Below are 22,651 nucleotides of genomic sequence, written 5' to 3' on the forward strand. Positions count from 1 at the left end.
CCAATTATTATCAGGAAGATTAGTTGGAAATTTCCAAAAAAGTGGAAGTTTATTGGAAATTAATTTCCATTATAAATTAACTTAGTAAATTTTTTAGTAGTTTGGACTTGTAATAGTTTTAAGTGAAAAGTGGTTGAGACGGGGAATCCATGCCCGATTTTGGGTTCAGTGAACTTCTGTTTAAAGACTTGTAAAATTTTAAAGTTATAGTTTAGTACTTGTTGTTCAAATAGTTGTTTACGTTTTATTATTACATAATGGAAGCGTTTAGTGATCTGCAAGATGATATTAAAGCCAAAATGTTAAGAGCTAAGGCTAATTTTAAGAAGTCCCCAAAGGAAAGATTAACGACTTCTTATGTGGAAACCAGGCTAGATAATTTAGAACAACAGTGGTCTCTATTTTCAGACACTCATACTAAAATTATAAGTCAAGTCAAGAGATCAGATTTGTATAGTTCAGACTACCACAAAAATGCAATATATGATGATGTAGAAGAGTTGTACGTAGAATATAAGACTGATTTAAAAGAGATGTTATGTAAATTAAATTCGAATAAACAAAGTGTTGTTGTATCTGGTCAAAGTTCAGCTACACGTTTCAAGTTGCCTGAAATAAAAATTCCTATGTTTTCGGGTAATTATACGGAGTGGCAGACATTTAGGGACTTGTTTTTAGGTCTTGTGCACGAAAACAAGGCCCTAGATGATGCCCAAAGGTTTTACTATCTCCGAGGTCATTTGACAGGAGAAGCTGAACAGCTATTGCGAAATATTAAAATGTCGTCCGATAGTTATCAAATTGCTTGGGAAAAGTTGGACAGTATGTACAATAATAAACGGTTTTTAGCTAACGGCATCTTGAAACGTTTGTTAAGTCAAAAGAATTTAGTGTCTGAATCGGCTACTGAAATTAAGAAACTTATAAGTACAACGTCAGATTGCTTAGAGTCAATAAAAAATCTAGGTATTGATGTTTCATCCTGGGATATATTGATTATTCATATTATAAGTATAAAATTAGATAAAGATACTCGAAAGGCCTGGGAGTTGAAGGTAGCCTCAGAGCCATCTGATGATTTACCAACTTTTGTTCAGTTCTCGGAGTTCTTAACAGGTCGATTCAGAGGTCTAGAAAATATAGAAACTAAGTTAAATAATAGTGATAAGAAAGTTACCAAGTCTTTTCACATTGTTAAAAAAAATGCTGATCACACTGCGTCTTGTTTATATTGTTCTGAAGATCATAAAATATATTTATGTAAAAAGTTCGGTAAAGAAACTAACGATGCCCGTCGTAATTTTGCTCTGGAAAATAAGTTGTGTTTTGTTTGCCTTCTCAATAACCATTCTGCAAAAGCCTGTAGAAACACTCTTAGATGCCAAGTGTGCAAACGCCGCCACCACACGTTATTACACCCAACAGGTGTTTCGGGGTCTGGTGTTGGGGAAATTAATAATAATGCTCGCGAGGAAGCCTCATCGTCTGCTGGTAGGTCGGTGAAGGAGGATACAAATAAAAATAGTAGTGAAATAACCGTTCAAGCGGAGGGGTCAAGCAAACCGATAGTGTCATGTCTTTCGACAGGAAGAGGTCAGAAAACTGTGCTCTTAACTACGGCTTTGGTTAAAGCTGAGTCGAAAGAAGGGAATTATCAGGTCATTAGGGCTTTGCTAGACCAAGGGTCACAGGGTTCTTTCGTTACGGAGTCCACAGTCCAATATTTAGGATTGAAGAAAAAGCCATCAAGGCACACTGTATTAGGTGTAGGGGGTGAAAAAAGTGTAACGTCTAAGTTCACTGTTGATATTAAGTTGAGGTCAAGAATAGATCCGAATTTCCAGGTAGGGGTTAATGTTTACGTACTGAAGTCGGTCACCGCCCTTCTTCCAGCTACGAGAGTAGCCAGGATAGAATGGATAGATTTGACCGAGGATGATTTGGCTGATCCTGAATACCACAAACCTAATAAAATTGATATTTTATTGGGTGCTGAGGTTTACAGTCAAATTATCCAGGAGGGCATTAAAAGAAATATAACTGGAACTCTATTGGCGCAAGATACTAGTTTTGGATGGATACTGTCGGGATCTTGTGAAGTGGATCCTGAGTCAAATGTTCATTCACACATTGCCGTGATGCACTCCAGTGTTCAAGCCGATGACATGTTGAAACGATTTTGGGAGTTGGAAGCTGAACCATCTGGAACAAAGAAGATACTCACGGAGGATGAAATTAAATGTGAAAAAATATTTACGGCTACCACAAAGCGGAATAGCATGGGCAGATACATTGTAAAACTGCCGCTGCGTGATTCTGACCCGGTCAGTAAGGTTGGCGAGTCTAAGTGCATTGCTGAAAAAAGACTGAAGAGTTTAGAGACAAGGTTAAAGAAGAACAGTACATTAAGAGAAGATTATGCTAAGGTTATGCAAGAATATTTAGATTTGAAGCATATGAGAAAGATTACAGAAAAGGAAAAGGATAATAGTAAAGCAATATACTTACCTCATCACGCCGTCATCCGGGAGGATAAGGAAACGACGAAAGTGCGTGTCGTATTTGATGCTTCCTGCAAAGGAACAATGGGAATGTCACTTAATGCCAACTTATTAATTGGTCCGACGTTACAAGCTGAACTCCGTCATACGATTATGCGATGGAGAACCCATCCGATATGTCTTGTCAGCGACGTCATCAAAATGTATAGAGCGGTACTGCTTGATAATTCTGATACAATGTATCAACGGATACTCTGGAGAGACGATCCTGGAAAGGAAATAGAAGAATACGAGTTGATGACCGTCACTTTTGGTACCGCATCAGCACCATACTTAGCGGTTCGTGCATTACATCAAGTTGCGTATGATGAATGTAAGGATAAGCCGCAGGTGGAGAAGATAATTCTTAATGATTTTTACATGGATGATTTGATGACGGGAGCGGATACTACAGAAGAGGGATACAAAATCTACATAGAGATGAACGAAGTTTTAGCTAAAGGTGGCTTCTACTTGCAAAAATGGAGGAGTAATAGCAAGGCATTATTAGATAAAATCAGGGAGGGTAAGTGTACTACAAATGACGAACTAAAGATAAAAACTGACGAGGTTACAAAAATACTGGGACTTACCTGGAACTCATGTGATGACGTCTTCCAATATGCCGTAAAACTTCTGCCGGTCACTGCACCTATAACAAAAAGAAAAATTATCGCCGAAATAGCGCGGTTGTTTGACCCATTAGGGTGGCTAGCGCCTAGTATTGTATTAGCCAAAATATTTATTCAGAAATTGTGGTTAGCAGGTTTAGAGTGGGATCAAGAAATTCCTAATAATTTAGTACAGGAATGGGCTACTTACCATCGCAACTTACCTTTCTTGGGCGAGGTTAGAATCCCACGATGGCTGCATATTGTCGCTAACGTAAAGCAGGAACTCCATGGCTTCTCTGATGCTTCCAAAATGGCATATGCAGCTGTCATTTATCTCAGAGTTATAGATGACGAGGGAAAAATTAACATTTCTCTGGTCACGTCGAAAACAAAGGTGGCACCAATTAGACAAGTGTCTATACCAAGGCTCGAACTATGTGGGGCCGTTCTTCTGGCCAAATTAATGGCTGAAGTAGGAGATGTAATGGGTATCCAGAAGTGTGATTGGCATGCGTGGACAGATAGTGAAGTGGTACTGGCTTGGCTCAATAGTCATCCGAGCCGCTGGAAGACGTTTGTAGCCAATCGTGCTTCAGATATTTTAAACATCGTGGATACTTACCACTGGTCACACGTGTCATCTAAAGAAAATCCTGCAGATTGCGCTTCCCGTGGTGTGTGCCCATCTGAATTAAAATCTACGGCTATATGGTGGAATGGTCCGGATCTGTTGCGACAGGAAGTGATTGAATATAAAAGACCGAAGCATCTCGCAACACATTTGGAAGAAGTCAAGGTGCACACGACTGCGTTAGATACAATTACCATCTGGAATAAGTTTTCGAAGTTGTCAAAATTAATTAGAGTCATAGCGTACTGCAAGCGGTTTCTGAATCTGAGGAAAAATGCAACTAATAAACATAGCACAAAGGAATTAACAAAGCAGGAGCTGGACGATGCTACGAACACTTGCATAAAAAGATGCCAAGAGGATTTTTCGGAAGAATTGAAGGAATCAAAGAATAGTAAGAAAAAGGGTAATCTGAAGTCGTTAAATAGCTTTATTGATTCTGATGGAATTATAAGAGTTGGAGGAAGACTAGACATGTCTCAATTGGATCAGAATCGCGTACACCCAATCCTCTTGCCAAAAGAATCTTTTTTGAGTCAGCTTCTGGTTGCTGAGGCTCATGCAAAAACCATGCATGGGGGCCCGCAGCTTATGGTCACATATTTAAGATCCAAGTATTGGATTATCGGGGTTAAATTGCTAGCCAAAAAATATGTGAGGAACTGTGTTACATGCATTAGGTATGCAGCCAAAACTCGAACTCAACTTATGGGGCAACTACCATCAGCACGTGTAACACCAAATAAACCTTTTTTATGTACAGGAGTGGATTATGCAGGACCCATAAATATAAGAGTATCGAAAGGGCGTGGGAACAAATCATATAAGGGTTACATTGCACTCTTTATATGCATGTCTACTCGAGCAGTTCATATAGAAGTAGTTAGCGAGTTGAGTACCAAGGGGTTCTTAGCTGCGTATAAAAGATTTGTAGCTAGGCGTGGTCGCTGCGCCGAGTTGTACAGCGACAACGGTACAAATTTTGTAGGTGCTGCGCGTGAATTACTTGTTTTATACAATGCCGAAAAATCTAATTTTAACGCCGAATTAGCAGAGTATCTTGCTACAAATGGCACGGAATGGCACTTCATTCCTCCTCATGCACCAAATTTTGGTGGTCTTTGGGAGGCAGGAATAAAGTCCACTAAGTACCACTTAAAGAGGATTATCGGTAACACAACTCTGACGTATGAAGAAATGGCTACGGTGCTGGCCCAGGTTGAAGCGTGCCTCAATTCGAGGCCGTTGTCATATGTTGAGGATGAAGATAAGGTCGATATATTGACCCCAGCTCATTTTCTGATTGGAGAGCCAGCGGTTTTAGTTCCGGACTCCAATTATGAAAAAGCGAATATTAGCAGTTTACAACGCTGGCAGCTCCAACAGCGAATGATGCAGGAGTTCTGGCGACGTTGGTCACATGATTATTTACATCAGTTTTTACAAAGACGCAAGTGGGCTCACCAAATTCCTGAACCATCTGTTGGAACGGTAGTATTAGTCAAGGAGGACGACATGCCTCCCGGAAAATGGTTATTGGGAAGGATTGAGCAGAAGCATTGTGGACCTGACGGAATTGCGCGGGTAGTAACTTTACGCACGAAGGCCTCAATTATTAAAAGACCTGTGTCTAAGTTATGTGTATTGCCAATGGCCAAGTAAAGTCAGATATGTTATAAAGTTTAAGTTTGTGTTTTAAGTTAATGTTTATGTGATTTTTGTATTGTAAGTTTAATAATATTATTGGTTTATATTTTTAAGCTATTGCATAGTTGTTTGTGTCATAACATGCCATTGTTGGCATGGTGGGCGGCCAGTAATAAGGACATTTTGCACAATGTCCTTGGTGGGCGGTATGTTTGGGTAACGAAATCATAGCGTGAAATATTCACATTCGTATTTAAATCAATAAAATTGTCGCATACCTCGATAGATGGCGTTGTCGTCGAATTAGATCGCGCTATGGTTTCGTTACAAGCAAATACGTATGTAAGTTAGAATATTATTTTTTTTTGTGAGATCAAAACGCGAGCATTGAAATAGGCAATATACTTGTAAATTAATAATAACAGTATTTAATTGCCATCCCCTCCCAAGTCGACCCTCGGTCTCGTACAATAGCTCACTAAGTGAAATAATAGCTTGGCTCAATAGCAACAATCTTGTTATTAATCTAACGAAAACTAAAATTATGCATTTCAATCAAAGATGTAAAATCTCAGATATTAATGTTGAATATGATAATATTAAAATAGATGATGTTAATAACGTAAAATTTTTAGGTATAACAATTGATAGTAAATTAAATTGGAAACCTCATTCGGATGAAATTTGTAAACGCCTAAATAAAGCTGCATATCTTCTTTTTCAGCTATCTAAAAAAGTAAATATAGAAACTTTAATAACTGCATATCACGGACTGGTAGTTTCAATTTTGAGATTTGGGTTAATATTTTGGGGACAGTCAACTGATAGAGAGCTGGTTTTTAGGATGCAGAAGAGATGTATTCGTTCAATGTGTGGTCTTAAAACTACAGACAGTTGCATACCATATTTTCAAAAATATAAACTTCTAACTTTTCCTTCACTTTACATTTTAGAAACCGCACTGTTTGTCAAGTGTAATCCACAACTATTTCTGAAAATATCTGATGCTAAAAAAATGCCCACACGTTCACAATACATAAATAAATTATGTCACGTAAATTGTAAGACCGCTTTACTCAAAAAGAGCTTTTTTGGTTTGGCTCCAAGAATTTACAATAAAATTCCCACCTTAATCCGAGATCTACCTCTTAGTAAATTCAAAAGGGCTCTTCAGGCAGTATTAACCGAAAAATGTTACTACTCTTTGGATGAATATTTGAATGATATGTCTCTGTGAATTGTATTTATTGTTGTTTATTTTGTTTTCTGATGATTTAATTACTATTTTTGTTTGTCAATTTAATGTTAAGTTTTTTTTTTTTTTTTTTCTTCTCTACTACATTTGTACGTCGTAATGACAAAACATAGCGTTCTAATTATACATACGTAAGATCTTTATTTTGTCAATACCTATGTTTTACAAATAAAAATATTCTATTCTATTCTATTCTATTCTATGTATCATTAATTTTACCTTTTTTATGTTAAGCAAAGAAAATGATTTCGCATACCACTACCTTCCTTGCTCGGGAAAAATAGGGGACTTACCCCCACTAAAAAGTCTGCCGACTTTTCCGATCCCTAAAGCTGTGTTAACCTATTCCGGACCAATCCGCCATCCAGTATTAAATATACCGACTCCAAGCTGCGCGTTTCATGGCCACAAAATGAAGATTTGGATTTTGCGAAGTAAAAATATACAAACGAGTCAAGGATAATATTATCTATGGTTCGCCAGGCCGCCGGGACTTAGCGTGACCTTAGACATTTATCCTGATAAATTACACTTGAAAACTGTAACGGATAGCAACATAAATAGTCCAGTTGGTTTAAAAATAAAGAAACTTCTTATCTCTGTTTCTCTGGATTCGGTTATTTTTAAGTTCTGCACTGGGCATATTTAAAATACGCATGTAACTTTAAAATACGCATGAGAATGTGCTGAATTGACAACATCAAAAATGGTGATTACCAATCTATAGTAACACAAAGGTAGCGTCTATCACTTCAGGTACGATGGATAGGTAACTTTATTTCATCTCATCAGACGTTTTACTGCCATTCATCCTTAAACATTGTGTATAGTCCAACTAGCTACTGTGAGAAAATATCCCTTCCTTTATAGGTATCGGATTTCACAGTACACCATAAACTAGAGAGGCATTCGAAGTAGTTAATCAAGCGTACATTTAGGACCAAAGGCCACTTACGTGTAAAATTTCAGCTTCATAAGTTTTATGATTTACGTTATATTTTTGGACGGAAATTCGACCTTCTCTAGTGGTTTTATTTGAGAGAGCTTCGTGCGTAATATTTCGAAAGCTTGCTGCAGCTAAAACTTTGTGAAGTGATAATCCTTGTTCAGATATTTTATGATCTATTCGAATATATATCTTGTCGGTTTTAACTGGATAGGGTTTGGTTTTGCTTTGTTAGATGGTGATTTTCTCTATTGAAATGGTAGCACTACATCGTTCGAAATACGTTTAACTTATTGCGTTATGATTTTATACGGCACATAGCCGTTTCCCGTGGTTTCACCTCCGTTGTAAGGAAACCATATCCAGTGCCCGGTAGCTCCCCCAATTAAAGTGAGTTTTTTCAAAATCAGTTTACTGCAATGCTGCTGTCCAATGTTGCTGTAAAACGTTAGCTTTTTACAATGTAAATATAGATAAGTAGACTGGGAGACTAACAGAAATAATCTTGTCGATTGAATCAGGTTTAAAAGCAAAGCTATTTTATATTCTTTGAATCCTATAAGCGCGAAGCTTGCAATAATCTGTATTCTAAGTTTAAAAACACGCTTCAATCTGGTAGCGTTCCATAAAATCTTTTTATACAAGTTTGTACTTTAGAATTTCTTCTTTCCTTGCAGTAACTGCATTTTTTACTTTGTATAGTCAGTTTTCAGAGCTTTGAAATTTCTGTAGTAGTTAAATATACTTCTGGAGCAACCCTGATGTACTCTGTAGTGAACATTTTTATCAGTAAGCATCATTTGTTCCCGTTTTAGGATGTAGATAGTTCTACATAAGGCCACTCATCCTCCGAGCCTTTTTCCCAATCATGTTGGGGTCGGCTTCCAGTCTAACCGGATTCAGCTGAGTACCAGTGCTTTTCTCCTCAACGCAGTTACCCGGGCAACCCGATACCCCTTGGTTAGACTGGTGTCAGACTTACTGGCTTCTGACTAGCCGTAACGACTGCCAAGGATGTTCAATGACAGCCGGGACCTACAGTTTAATGTGCCATCCGAAACACAGTCAGTGGTATCTAAGATATACTTAGAACGTACATACAAACTTAGAAAAGTTGCATTGGTACTTGCCTGACCTGGGATCGAACCCGCGCCCTCATACTTGAGAGGTTGGTCCTTTACCCACTAGGCCACCACGACTTTTTCTACATAAGGCCACTATTGGTACTAAAATATATTGAATAATTTTATTCAGGACTTAAAAATAGTGACTTCATATTTAACACAACCTGCATTTACGAATATAATATTGAGGTATACCTCGAAATTCCCATCTTCAAAATTCATGCGGTTCTGACATACTATTGCTATTCTATTTGGGAGGAAATTCATAACTATATTGCTTTAGCATAACATGATTCTGGAACTTCATTCCAAGCTTGACATATAATATTTAAATAGGTATAACCATAACAATACAAAATAAAAGTTATCTCTCTGAAGTGATGTCATTTGTTATAAATAAAAATGCATTTAAGATTTTGATGTTTGTTGGAATTATCAAGGAAAAGTTATAAAGGTTAAATTAACAAAATAACACTCTACAAGGAAAACGTGTCAAAGATAGCAATGCAAAGCTCGCATTAGCTTGATTTAGTGATTGGAGTAAAATATAATTTACGTCATTTGTTCATATTTCTTTATCTTTATTATAAATGCTATCGGTGCACTATAACATTTAAAAGTTTCGTGATTATTTTTATAGAAAATACAATATGCAACACGTATTTTAATAATAATAGTTATGGTACAGTACCTAAGTCTTACCAGAAACGACCAGTTTTTACTACGACGTACAAAAAGGGCAAATGCCAAAAGCAAATAACCTGCTACGGATGCAGTTTTAATCATCTTTTATAGAGGTAGATGCTAAAAGGCCATTGATGGTATAAAAAGAAAACAACTTGAATAATTTTCCTAATATTAGGGACACTTGACCTTTTATGCTATTTCAGTACCAAGTCAAAACTTGGGATTAGCATTTCTAATAATAATAATAATATGAAGTTGCCTGAAGGGGTTCTTGTTAGGTAGTTTAATTATGAACTCAGCACTGAAGTTGGTCTTGAACGCAGCATGAATTTGTTATAAGCAAATGAAAATCGTGTGGGATTTGATCACCTAAGAAGCCTTAGAATCAAAGTTTTATTTTTCTTTTATGCTATGCTATTTTGACAACATATGCTATTGGTTGCCGGGGGATGTAATAAACTTCTACAGTCCAGGTTGCTTTGTAAAATTTTCTACAACACATACAAAGTGATTTCAGCGTAACCTAGGATTCAATCTCCTGCAAAGATAACAATGACCAAGAAAATTATAACTAGAACCGCCACAAGTCCCGTGAACCTACTATTAACTCATTTGCAACTTTTGTTGATGAACCCAAAACAAAACACGGGTGACCAACAGTCTTATATCCCATCCATTATCAGTTCCGAAACACATGTTACATTAATTATCAAACAAAACTGTCCTGATCAGCATTCTAGTCCAAACACGGAACCCAATTGGAGACGCCGAATTGAATTTCAAATAGCGACACTAACTGCTTCCGAGGAGCTAAATTAATACTGTGTTTAGCTTCGGAGGTATTTATGCTGACAGTGAAAATTGTAAGACGGATTTCGCTATAGCGAGTGTTAATCCTTTCTGATATTATGAATACGGAATTGACTTTGTTTGTTTGTTTGTATATTGTGTTTGTCCAGTTGCCCGATAGTGTTTAAATATGATGGAAATTCATAGGCCATGAAATATTGACGTTTTGATGTTTTTCTTTGTAGTGGGAAATCATCCTCCCTCTGTAGGTAGGTATGTGATGTATTAAACTTTTTATAATATATCAGATGTGATGCAAATGAGAGCCTGATTTACAACTAGAGTTGTTTGAAGAGGACGTAAAAGACAGTCGTCAATATAAATATTCTTATACATATTTTGGAACTCATTAGGTATATAATTTACACTAAATTTATACCAATAGCGTCGAGAGTTATTCATAACTTATTATGTAACGGGGTATGTAAATTTTTAATATCAGTAAAAAAGACAATTAGCGTGACATTAATTCGCGAGTTAATGTAAATTATTATATGTACTAGTCTTTTATTAAACGCAAACAATAAAAAAATTTGGTATCTCGAATTTAATTACTATTCTAAATTACTGGTTGTCCTTCATGAATAGACACAAAGAAGTGTAAACGAGCTACAGAGGAGTCTTAATTATTTAAATAAAGTGTCTGGAACCGAAGGTATTTTATTTATTGTTGGTATACAGAGAAGCACGTTAATGTCGTTCTGCGCCTGATCTCTCTTCAGTTAGTTGTGTCGGATTGCCGTCCCATGGAGCTATGAGAGTAAAGGAATAGTGAGTGCACCTGAGTCTGCGCAATTGCTTGTGCACTATAATATGTCCTGCGTAGTTGGCTGATCTCCTTATATGAGAACAGTCACTGTGGCCGATAACTGGCTATGAGGACATCAAACAGGGTTTAACGAACGCTTCAAGTTAAGACGTCCTGAGACAACTGTAATGTTATAAAGCCTTGATGCCTTAGAAACTTAGCAACGAACTTACCTGAGGAAAAAAATGAGATAAGATGCTAACAGAAAACAGGATGCTGGTAAAACCCAATGATATTAGGTAGGAAAAGATTTGTTTGACTTTTTTCTATTGTTTGATAATATAATACGTGAAGGTACCTATTAGAATAGCAATAATATTTAATTACGTAAACTTTGTTTACTTATATTTCAAAGTTTACGTGAGCGTCTATGTTTATATGAATATATATCGTCAGCTAAAATATCTTACAAACAGAACAATTTTCGTACTTAGATCCAATGACTTAGGAAATCTGGGAAACTATTGGATGTATTCTGAACTTATTATTATTGTTACATCTTTTCGTAAAAGGCTGTTTTTAAGCTTCCTGATGCGGGTTTTATATCATGCCATTTATACCTTAGTGACTAGGTACATATAACATTACTAAAAATTAAAGATAATGTAAATAAGCAACGTTAAGAGTCAACAAGCAATAATTAACAAATATTACAAAATAACGGAAGCAAAAATCGAACTTATTTTCGAAAAACATTTTTGTGAAGTGTGAACGATGTGCGAGAATATAAAATTATAAATCCAATAAAGTCTACAAAAGATAAAATGCCGTCAATCGCAAAATAAAAGCAGAAAGTACTTAATTTTTTGCCAAAAGTAAATAATTTCAACCTTATGTGCATACGATAAAGTTCGGATTCGTCTAACAACAGCATTGAGAGACTTGACAACAGAACTCTCTAGTTATGAGTTTATGGCATTTTGTTTGCAATGCCCGGCGGCGTCAAAGTATTTCTTTGTTAATTCTAAGCAAATATAAATCTAATTTCCTTTTTTATCTTTGCCAACATGACGTCGAAAGTAATAATAGATATCAGAATGAATGAAGAAACGAGATCATTATTTTGACTCCGTAGACCAGTGCTTGACCAAACGGATACGTCCGGAATTTTATACAAAAATGATTTCAGTGTGGGTTTGAGTTCATATGATGGCAGAGAATCTAAAAAAAACACTCATCCATCCTCATCCTCCGAGCCTTTTCCCAACTATGTTAGGGTCGGCTTCCAGTCTAACCGGATTCAGCTGAGTACCAGTGCTTTACAAGAAGCGACTGCCTATCTGACCTCCTCAACCCAGTTACCCAGGCAACCCGATACCCCTTGATTAGACTGGTGTCAGACTTACTGGCTACTGACTACCCGTAACGACTGCCAAGGATGTTCAATAACAGCGGGGACCTACAGTTTAACGTGCCATCCGAAACACAGTCTTTTGGTGTCTAAGCTATACTTAGAAAGTACATACAAACTTAGAAAAGTTGCATTGGTACTTGCCTGACTTGGAATCGAACCCGCGCCCTCATACTCGAGAGGTTGGTTCTTTGCCCACTAGGCCACCACGACTTTTATCTTATTTTATATATACGATCTAAAAAAAACACTAAACCATCTGAAAAACAGTCACGAAATTGCCCCATGTAATTATAACCTAATATCCCCAAACAGCCCCTAAAAAGGAAATTGGCTGCGTATAGCTTCCACATTACCGTTCAAAAATTTCATTAAACCCTATACCGAATATTTGACACGTAAAGCTCGACTCACGTCCCGTCCTCGTTCCGTTCTCGTGTCGGCTTGACACCGGAATTTGAGCGGTTTCAGCATTATTTTTTTATGTCTAGATACATTCGTGACACATCTGCGCTGAAGATGAAGAAGGCTTATTCTATCAAACGTGTTAAGGTGCAAAAGTATTCCGTTCGTGTCTAGAAATGGGTGTTTTGTGTTGTTGTACCATGTTTTGGCGATATGAAAGCACGTTTTGTACATCTTAAGCTAATTTTGTGATTGGCAATCAATGTTTATTTCCTTGTCGAATTTTACTTAAAACTGTTTTTTTGACCTATTAAAATTAATATAGATCTTCTAAAAAATTGCCACCTAAGTAAGGAAGTTACCAATTAATGAATAGTTACGTAAATAAAAGTATGTTCGAGCATTGTGGGCTTCTTGCAAGCAACGCTGTGGTGTGAAATTAGTATGCGTCATATTATACAAATGTCGTGTGATATCAAAGACCTAAACAGTTTTGCTCCTTTATGTCCCAGCTTATCCGGCTAAGAAATTGCTAAGACTTTATCCCTTTTAGTAGATACTTATGGTAAGTACGCAAAATGGAAGATTGTGGTACCAATCTACCTTATATTTTTGATCATGTGATTACGTCATACCAAGAAAGAAATTACCAATGTGTATTACCTACCTTTACCTACCTTTTTACCTTTTTATAAGTAAAGTCGTATAGGTAAATAAGAAAAATGCTAAGTTATTCTTAAAAAGAAACCTAACAGTAAGTTACTAAAAACGAGTACATTTTTAAAAGTTAGATACTTATAATGTTTATGTTGGAGCGTGACGCGTGATCAGCGATCTGTTCGCTGATTATTCCGTACAAATATTACATAGTACATCTACATCCCTCTTTTTATGCATTACTGTTAATTCTAAATATAAAATTAAAACTTTAACAAGCATTGACCTTTCAAAGACTGCATACAAAAATAACCACGATATACATATTGCGCATTTAATCGTTGCAGATGATATGACGTGCAATCAAAGTCACATTAATAACGTACCGATGCGGAAAAAATGATAATTTTGCAGCTATATTTTTAATCGAACAACACTGGTACTCAGCTGCATCCGGTTAGACTGGAAGCCGACCCCAACATAGTTGTGAAAAGGCTCGGGAGATGATGATATTTTTTGTCGAATAATGTAATAACAACAAACATAAATAGTAGTAAATTATTCCATTCCACTGACCTTCCATACTATGTCCGTAATAACACCGGTTGTTTTATTAATTAAATCAGTAATTAGCCATTATACGTCAATTAAGTCAAGCAATTATGACGTGTCTTCCGACAAGACCTAGCTCAGTAGTAAGCAGGTCTAATGACATGAAAATATCAATTATTTTTATTAGGTTCTAGGAACAGTTTTTTACAATACTTGATGACGGTACGCGCATGGTCCATAAGAAAACTGTACATTATTTTAAGATACGTCGCGTTGAGTCTGTTTTTAACAGAAAACCAACATAAACTTTCAATTTTGTTTTACTTTTGGTGGTCTCTTCATGGTCGTCTTTTTTATGAATAAAAAAATATCTTGACAGTGTCCGTAGATGGTGACATTTCCTTCTACAAAATTCAGGTATTAAAAATCTGCTTCTATTTTATTTCATAAATTAATGTAGTTTGTACCGCACTACTCAGCTCCGCTAAAACATATAGTGCTACACTAATAAACAGTTAGCTACGTATGTATGTATGTATGTACATTAAACAGTCAACCCTCAAACATTAAACGCTAATGCTAATGTTTAACACTGGATTATTCTGCATATTTTATACACCGCTCCATTTACACATGAATAATATAATAGTTCAAATGAAAATACAGTATTTTCATGCTACTGGGAAAATAATGGATTACCTCATAAAACAGTAAAAGTATTATCTACACCCGATCGCTCCACAAGGTAGCCGGAATCTAAAAGGAACTAAAGATAACTTTATGAAAATATAATAATACTTATATACTGTAAAAGGTATCTTAAAGAACCACATGAAACCCCATTTTCTCTGAGAATCAACAAACTATGAAAAATAGATGTCTACTAAAAGTATATTATATTATTTTTTCGAGTTAAAAACAAATTATTAAACACTGTGTTTAATTAAATCTAAAAATAATTCTTGAACATTTATTTTAGCACTATCTAGAGGTAGAATAAAATAAACACGAAATGAGCTCGAGTAACAATTCCACTACGTTTTTATTAAATTTAATAAAAACATTCGTTATGGTTTCTTGGTTGTCTCGGCTACTTACTTTTGTTTACATTTCGCGAAAGGACTTGCTAGTGGAGCAAAACTAGCTAGCTCATTTATTTTATTCGTCCCCTTGCGTTGAAGTGAACTTGTGGGTCCAATGACCTTTGCATTAAAGCGACGTATGTACACGTCCAAGTTCTACCTAAGTTTCATGACGTAAGCACAAAGTCCACCCAACCATGACTAGTACTGATAAAGTACAAACCATTTAAAAGACGCTCGGCCAAAGACTTTCTACGAGTAGTTTAATATACATTTTCGACAGAAAATAGGTTTATTTTTTAAAACTCTTTTCATAATAAATCCTTTTATAGAAGCGTAAAAAAGGTACCTAACTGAAAGAAAAATATTTCTAAATCAATTTAAGAAATGTTGTCGTTTCAAATAAATTTTCTTTTGATTGGATTGGAAATGAAAAAACTTTGTAAGTTTTTCGAGGATTCTTTCATTGTTTAAAGATTTCCCTAAATAGATTTTAGTGTAATTAAGGCCTTTTTTACCTTAAAACAGATATCCAATTGTTTTTTTGCAAGTTTCAAAAGGATAAACAAAAAAAATACGATGGGTACAAAATCTAAAAATACGAAGACGGCTTGCGTCACTCCATGTTTCATTTCATTTTGTTTACCTAAACGTCAATACAATATTCCTCTCAACATAATTAAGTAATGCTGAACTTAACATCAATAGTCAGAACTTAATGTAACTAAATCAACAGATATTATATATTATCCACAATAATTATCTCAGAACCGTTCTAGTTATACCTGACACTGATTGCGTCACAAAGGACCAATTTACCTTATGTCAGGGACACGTTTCGAAACACTCATGGCAAACGTAATAGATAGTTATTCCTTTATTACAAGAAGTAGAATACAAGCAAGGAAAGTAAAGCGGAGATGCTATAATGCAGGTAGGTTAGGCGCCTTCTTCTAGGTCAAATTCATATGTGGACATGACCAAAAATATCAGTTACGAGTGAACCAATGAGACGGGGAGTTCGGGTTCTTTGAGAGATCTGTCAACGATTTTTGGTCTTAACAAATGGTCGGGTCCAAAGAATATATATATACGGGCGAAGTCACCTTCCTCGTCCGCCGCTCATCCGCATTTTGGCGCGCTACTTTCTTAGCGATTTTCCGATGTGGCACCTCCGCTAGTCATTTTGTTCTCCATGTTCCTTTATTACAACAAGAACCAGAACTATTGTAATCGTTACGTCCCAATAAACATAAGTACACATGTACTCTAAATGTCAAGGACAGTCCTAACTATCCTTGCTTTATGGTAGCCCTAGTGACGTAAAACGAGTGAGATAATTTTTAGTTCCCGATCTAGTGGCGTAATAAAGTCTGTGGTATGATGTAGTAAAAAACAGACAATGAGGCACCATGTCAAAGTAGGAATAAGACACGATTTTCTAATAGAAAAAAAAACTCTGTTAATCTGGCTAAGTATTCCTGGGTTTAGCAGACGCATCTTTACTAAAAAAGCGTTGTGCCACGATATTTAATAGATAGATACAGTTTCATTACATTAATCATGATTAATGTAATAACGGGTACTATTTCACTTACTTTTGTAATTTGAAGTGTTTAGTTTCACGACTGTTTATACTATAGTTCGGCCATTCAGAGAATGCGTTCCTGACACGTCGCGATTGAACTGACGACGTAACTTTGCAATGGCGTTGCAGTTACGATAAAAATATTTTTGCTGGTTGTTTACCGTTTTAACAATTGAGGAGCATTAAAACAACATTATTATATCAATAATCAATGAATGTTATTACGTCGTCAGTTCAATCGCGACGTGTCAGGAACGCATTCTCTGAATGGCCGAACTATAATTGTACCTAGATCATTCAGTTACAACCAATTCCATCACTGCTTCTGTCATGCTCCCATAAATAAAATTTTATTCAAAACACGCAAATAAGTAGACTTTTATAATAAATTACCCTAAATCCTAATTAATTGAGTAGAAAATTCGCTTAAAGGGCATAAAAAGGACCGGCCCGCGGCAGGCATCCATAAATAAAAAGAACCCTACCAACCGTTCATGCATTCGCGCCTACAATGAGAATAGTATTATAAGTCCCTTATTTACATCGAGCAGTGAATTTTACCTTTTTTGCTACTCTGAATGGTCAAAGATTGATCAAAGGACGTGTTTGTATTGTCTTTCCGCTTTGTTTAAGCATATAAGTAATGAGTAAGATGAGATTTACCTACTTCCGTGGTTAATCGGCAGAAAAAATGCATCAACCGTGACCATCAAAACGTATCAACCATGTTGCACCAATGCATGCATGCATGCGTGTTAATACTGCAAAATATGCTAGAAAGCATTCGAAGCGTAAATTCTACTTCTTATTCTGACATTTGAAGCAGTTTCCTCACGACGCTTATTTTATCAAAACAATCAGCTGTTTCAATAACAAACCAGTTCATAGAACCTTTCAAGCTCAAGGTTTTATTTAATCTAAGTTCATGCAAGAATTTTCTCAAGTCTTTAAACTAAACTGCGTACGCTATGCAATACAAACTGAGACGAGAGAAGCCATACATACAAACATCTTATAAATTAAAGCGATTTCGTCCTTACACTAGAAAAACGAAAGAAAATATGACGACGAGTATTTGCAATGTGATTGCTACAAAAAATGCAAATAATATGAGAGCTGGTTGTAAAGTAAATGTTGTTTTAAAAAGCTTTTGCTAGTTAAATTGGTTGCATGGAATATTTTTGTGCGGAAACTCGCAGCGTCATACGGAGAACGTCAATGCGTCATATAGGGAACTATGTAGTTGTTCGTGTATCTAGATAAGTTGTAAATCGTATAAAGAAACCGGTGCAGCAGAGTGTAGTGTGAGTAATGTATGCAGCGACGATCTTGTCAAGTAACAACATCTATCGCTTAACGGACTTAAATAAAAACAATATAAAATACCGGTTAAAGTGTGAATTAGTTATCTGATATTTAAAGCTATCTAGCTAAAAAAGTTCACTTATAATTTTTGCCAGATATTGCTACCCGAGACCAGTAAAACCAACAGTTATAGTTTATCTATCAGTTATAGGCTATCAGAGACTTTATCAGTAGCCGGTAAACCTAGTCGTAAAAGTTGTTTTTCAACAAAGGGGAAACAAAAAAGGTATTCTCGAAATACTTTTTAGTATAGAAGTTGTTCAAAAATTGGCAGGCATGTTGATAATTTGCGTTAGGTAACTTAACTAACATAGTCTGGACAACCACAGACCGCTGTAATATAACTCGCGTCTCTATGAACTACAAGGAACTCAGACTATTGCAATAATAATTCCATTTAGACCAAGGACCTCTTCAAACTTGTTTGAGGAGGCGGGGTCGAGAATATCAAATTCTAGAGTTAGGTAAATTAACAAAGGGGACAGGAAAACTAATATAATTATCTCTTATATTATTGTTGGAAATAATAATAACATAACATCACGTTTATATTAAGCAAAAGTTAAAGCACAGATTCTAAGAAGGTTTTGCTGTACTTATTTCTTAAAAAAATCTGATAATTGCAACTCATGTAAATTCTATATTTAAGGTTATCAGAAACAGTAATAATATGAAGGAGTGCCAGGTGTCCGAGAACGAAGTCGTAGATAGAGCGAAGTGGAGAAGAAAAATTAGGAAAGCTGACCCCACCACCATGTGGGAATAAAAATTAAAAATAAAAAAATAAAAAGAAACATTAATAAAAATTATTCCGTATTCTTTTTTATTGGGAATAAAATTCAACCCAAAAATTATTACTTTATGATTCTGGTTTGAACCTATATCTTATGCAATGGTGGTAGTATAAACTAGTGCACCAGGATGTGACGGTATGATGTGAACTGCATTTGCATTCTGGCGTTACATTTCTAATAGCGAACTGTTAATTAGTCATTTTGTTTTGTCATTATATTGTACTAGGCTTAAAATGATTCCTATATATACTTTCATACAAAAGGCACATCTACACAATTTCTCGTAAACCTTTTTATAAACCGACTTCTTATTACGCAATATGTATTTACCTATTGTATAGTTCTTCAGAGCAATCACTATGAACTTACGAGGGGCAATAACACCCAGACTCCTCAAACTTAGAACTTAGCAAGCGATTCTCAACATACCTAACAATACATCACTGAAATTGCATCACCCATCCTACACAACAATAGTTGGTTCCTTAATGCATAATGTTAACAAACATCAAACATGCAAACTTGTAGAACCACTGGACTCGAGATGGAATCTCTAAATGGCTGATGTAATTAGACTACAACGAAGCAAGAACTATTAATGCTTAGTATAATGAAGCTTGTTCAGAATGTGCTCTATTCAAACAGTTTATGAACGTAATAAAAAGCTTAGTTGATTAAGGTGCATCTACACGGTGAAAGTACCTTGCGCATGTTGAGGCACATGCGGAGGTAACTTGTGGGTCCAGCGATTCGCGCATGTAACAAAGCAAAATACCCACCCTCGTGCTCTTGTCCCTCGTGCATGTTATCTTGCTCAAGCTATATGACGTACACCGTGTAGACGCACGGTGTACGTCACCTTACCTCTATTCATTTATTTCAGTTATATTAGAGGTTCATTTGTTTATACATAAAGAGTGAGTTTTTAATTGACAGTGGAATTTGAATTCATTGTTCTATCATGGATTATGTGACTCCTTAAGCAAAACGGGAGGTGCAGGTTTTTTTTATTTATCGTGACATTTTGATATGAAAAATAAAATTTAGTTACTGTTCAAAGTTTTCCTCAAGTGTATTTTGAATTTTGGGTTTTTGGAATTTGATATGTCAACATTAATGTCTACCTAAACGGCTTATATTTAATATGTATTTAAAAATGCTTTGTTTAAAAATTAAGTACAAAGTGCAGATTACGGAATTGCTTAAAAGTTAAACGGTATTTGGTCGTGTTTAACATTTAATTTGAGGAACAGGTATCTTATCATGATCAGCTTAACCCTTTCAGCAAATTAAAATTCAAACAATTTATTTTATTATTTGTAATAAAATCAGGCCGTCCCAAATTAAAACACGAACGGATGTCAGATAATTTCAATTTTATTTAAAAGTATATACAAATGATCGGGTTAATATACTAATGATTATATTAGGGAAATTCTCTAAATGAGGACAAAATACAACATTGTAGCGTATATTTAGCCAATTAATTAGCAGTTTTGTTAAATAGCAATTATGCAATTTTAAATTCATTTTAAAAGCTATTCACAGCTATGTTGATTTTAAAATTTCACTTAGTCATAGATTTATTTGTATTTAATTATTGTACCTATTATTCCTGTAATATTATTTTACGTTTACAGTTTAATTTCATCTAGACGGAAAACGCAGTGATCAGAAATGGTTTAAAATTTAATATAACCGAATTACTATTATTGTTCTAGAGTTAGCATTATAATACAAACTGGCTAATCAAATCACTTTATAATCACAAATAGCTTTAAATGAAAACCCACTTTTCAATCTAAGTAACTCTTACTAAAATTAGACAGACTTAAAAAGAGCAAAGTACCTATCTAATTTACTTGAGCGAGAATAGCTGCCGATAGAAATCTGCTAAAGTACTTCCAGCACTTAGATTCAGCAAGGAAATGATCACGACCTGGCACACTGCACGGTTTTTTGCACTTACACAAATGCAATGAGAGTTTTACCTCTAAAAACCTATTTAGATACGCTGTATTCTATGTTCGTGGCTCTAGCTAATCAGTAGATTTGCAAAAACCGGCTTCGTTATACCTTTACTTGGGTTATACCTATGTTTTACAAATAGGTTATAAATGATTTTGACTTTGATTTTGAGCTGCGGGGAACCCTCAACATTTCATGTTATCACCAGTTTATAAAAACCCTGAGAGTTTGGGCTGATAAATTATAATCATAACTAAAGCGATGTTCTTTTTAATGTGGTTTTAAAATAAGACTGAATTGATACAATAAGAACAATGTTCATTCAACAAATACCTAGTCAAGAATAACAATATTTTTTTAGTAGCTTTCTTTCAAAGATTTCTTACTCTATCTATAGATACTTTTTCGATAGCGTTTCAAAGCCCACCGATTTTCGTGCAATATTTTCCATCACTGTTAATTAACTATCGTCCAAAATAATCTTTAAATAAAATACACAGTGCCTAAAACTGTGAAAACCCCAACGAAATTACAAAGGTTCTTTAATGTTTCTCCTCAAAATAATCTCATTTTAGAGCTGATAAAAATAGCTTGAATGTAAACACTGAATGGAAACTTTTCGACATTTTATTTGCAACATAAAAAATATGTTTTATTAAAAGTTAATAGCTCTTTGGGTTTTCGGTCTCATGTGGAAGGATAAGTGCCCCTCGTGGCTTCGTACGTCAATTGAGTTGTTTTTAAGTTTTATACTCACATTTCTGTTTATTTAGTTTATTTTGCTTTGATTCAATATATGTAAAGGGAACGTACGCTATTTTGGTACCGTGGTTATTTTTTCGTGGTAAATATTTGTCAATGAACGTTCACATCGTGTAGTTCAGTAGTTTTATTTATTTGGTTTAGACGAAGTTAGTAGTACCTATAAAATATTCGATGATAGTAATTTTATGGACAGAAGCTAACAGTAAACCTCTGGCGAGATAGTAAAAATTAAAGGTTGAAAAAAATAATTGCAATTCATGTAAAGCTTTTGAAATAACCAATATTTGATTAAGTGGTTGGAATTTGAAATAAAGGAACTGTAACCTTCCGTTCGTTTCTTGAAAGTACCATTTAGAATCTAGGATCACATAGGAATATAAAAAATCTACATAAACGTTTTACATTCTGATTGAATGCTATACCTAATAAAAAAATTACTGTATAAAATATTCTGCATAAAAAATACAATACAAAATTGCTCTGTACAATACAAATGAAATATTTGAACTCGTTTCAAACGCATTCGTTTAAATTCAACATCATGCGTGTTTAGTTCGGCAAATCTTTTTAATTGGGCATTCGGAACAAAATATTTGTGATAGATTAAATACCATGATATACCCGCTATTAGCGCTCCAGTTGGTCGCTCCAGTACAATTAAAAATTCGTAGTACCTATTCGTTTTCAGTATAAATTATTTTTTTGGTAGTTTTGTTTTCTTCACGATGCAAATTTAGCTTCCGTGCACATTTTACCTAAAAAGCTCAGTCATAAAACAGATGCTAGCTAAGATCTTAATATCATTTAAATGCTTAAATGATAACTACAATGTATGAGGTTGATGTTCGTGCAGCGAATTCAATTCAATGTAGGTGTTATTACGCTCGTATTTTTTTACTTTATCTCGCAATGTTTTGTAGACATTTTGATTTAAGTTTCAGGTCTATTATAAAAAAATTGAAAATGGTGGTGAATTCGCTACAGTTAATTTACAATAATGAGCGAGTATCATGAGAATTTAGG

General features: G+C 35.1%; 1 protein-coding gene across 1 annotated transcript; it reads left to right on the top strand.

Annotated features, from left to right (window-relative positions):
- The first annotated feature begins 257 nt into the window (after window positions 1-257).
- Window positions 258-5,447, top strand: LOC124634140. Its single transcript, XM_047169563.1, has 2 exons — window positions 258-540; window positions 1,426-5,447. Exons 1-2 carry the CDS (start codon window positions 258-260, stop codon window positions 5,445-5,447), a joined length of 4,305 nt encoding a protein of 1,434 aa, XP_047025519.1.
- Window positions 5,448-22,651: the final 17,204 nt, after the last annotated feature.

This window comes from Helicoverpa zea, chromosome 10 (assembly GCF_022581195.2).
Source record: "Helicoverpa zea isolate HzStark_Cry1AcR chromosome 10, ilHelZeax1.1, whole genome shotgun sequence".
NCBI lineage: Eukaryota > Metazoa > Arthropoda > Insecta > Lepidoptera > Noctuidae > Helicoverpa > Helicoverpa zea.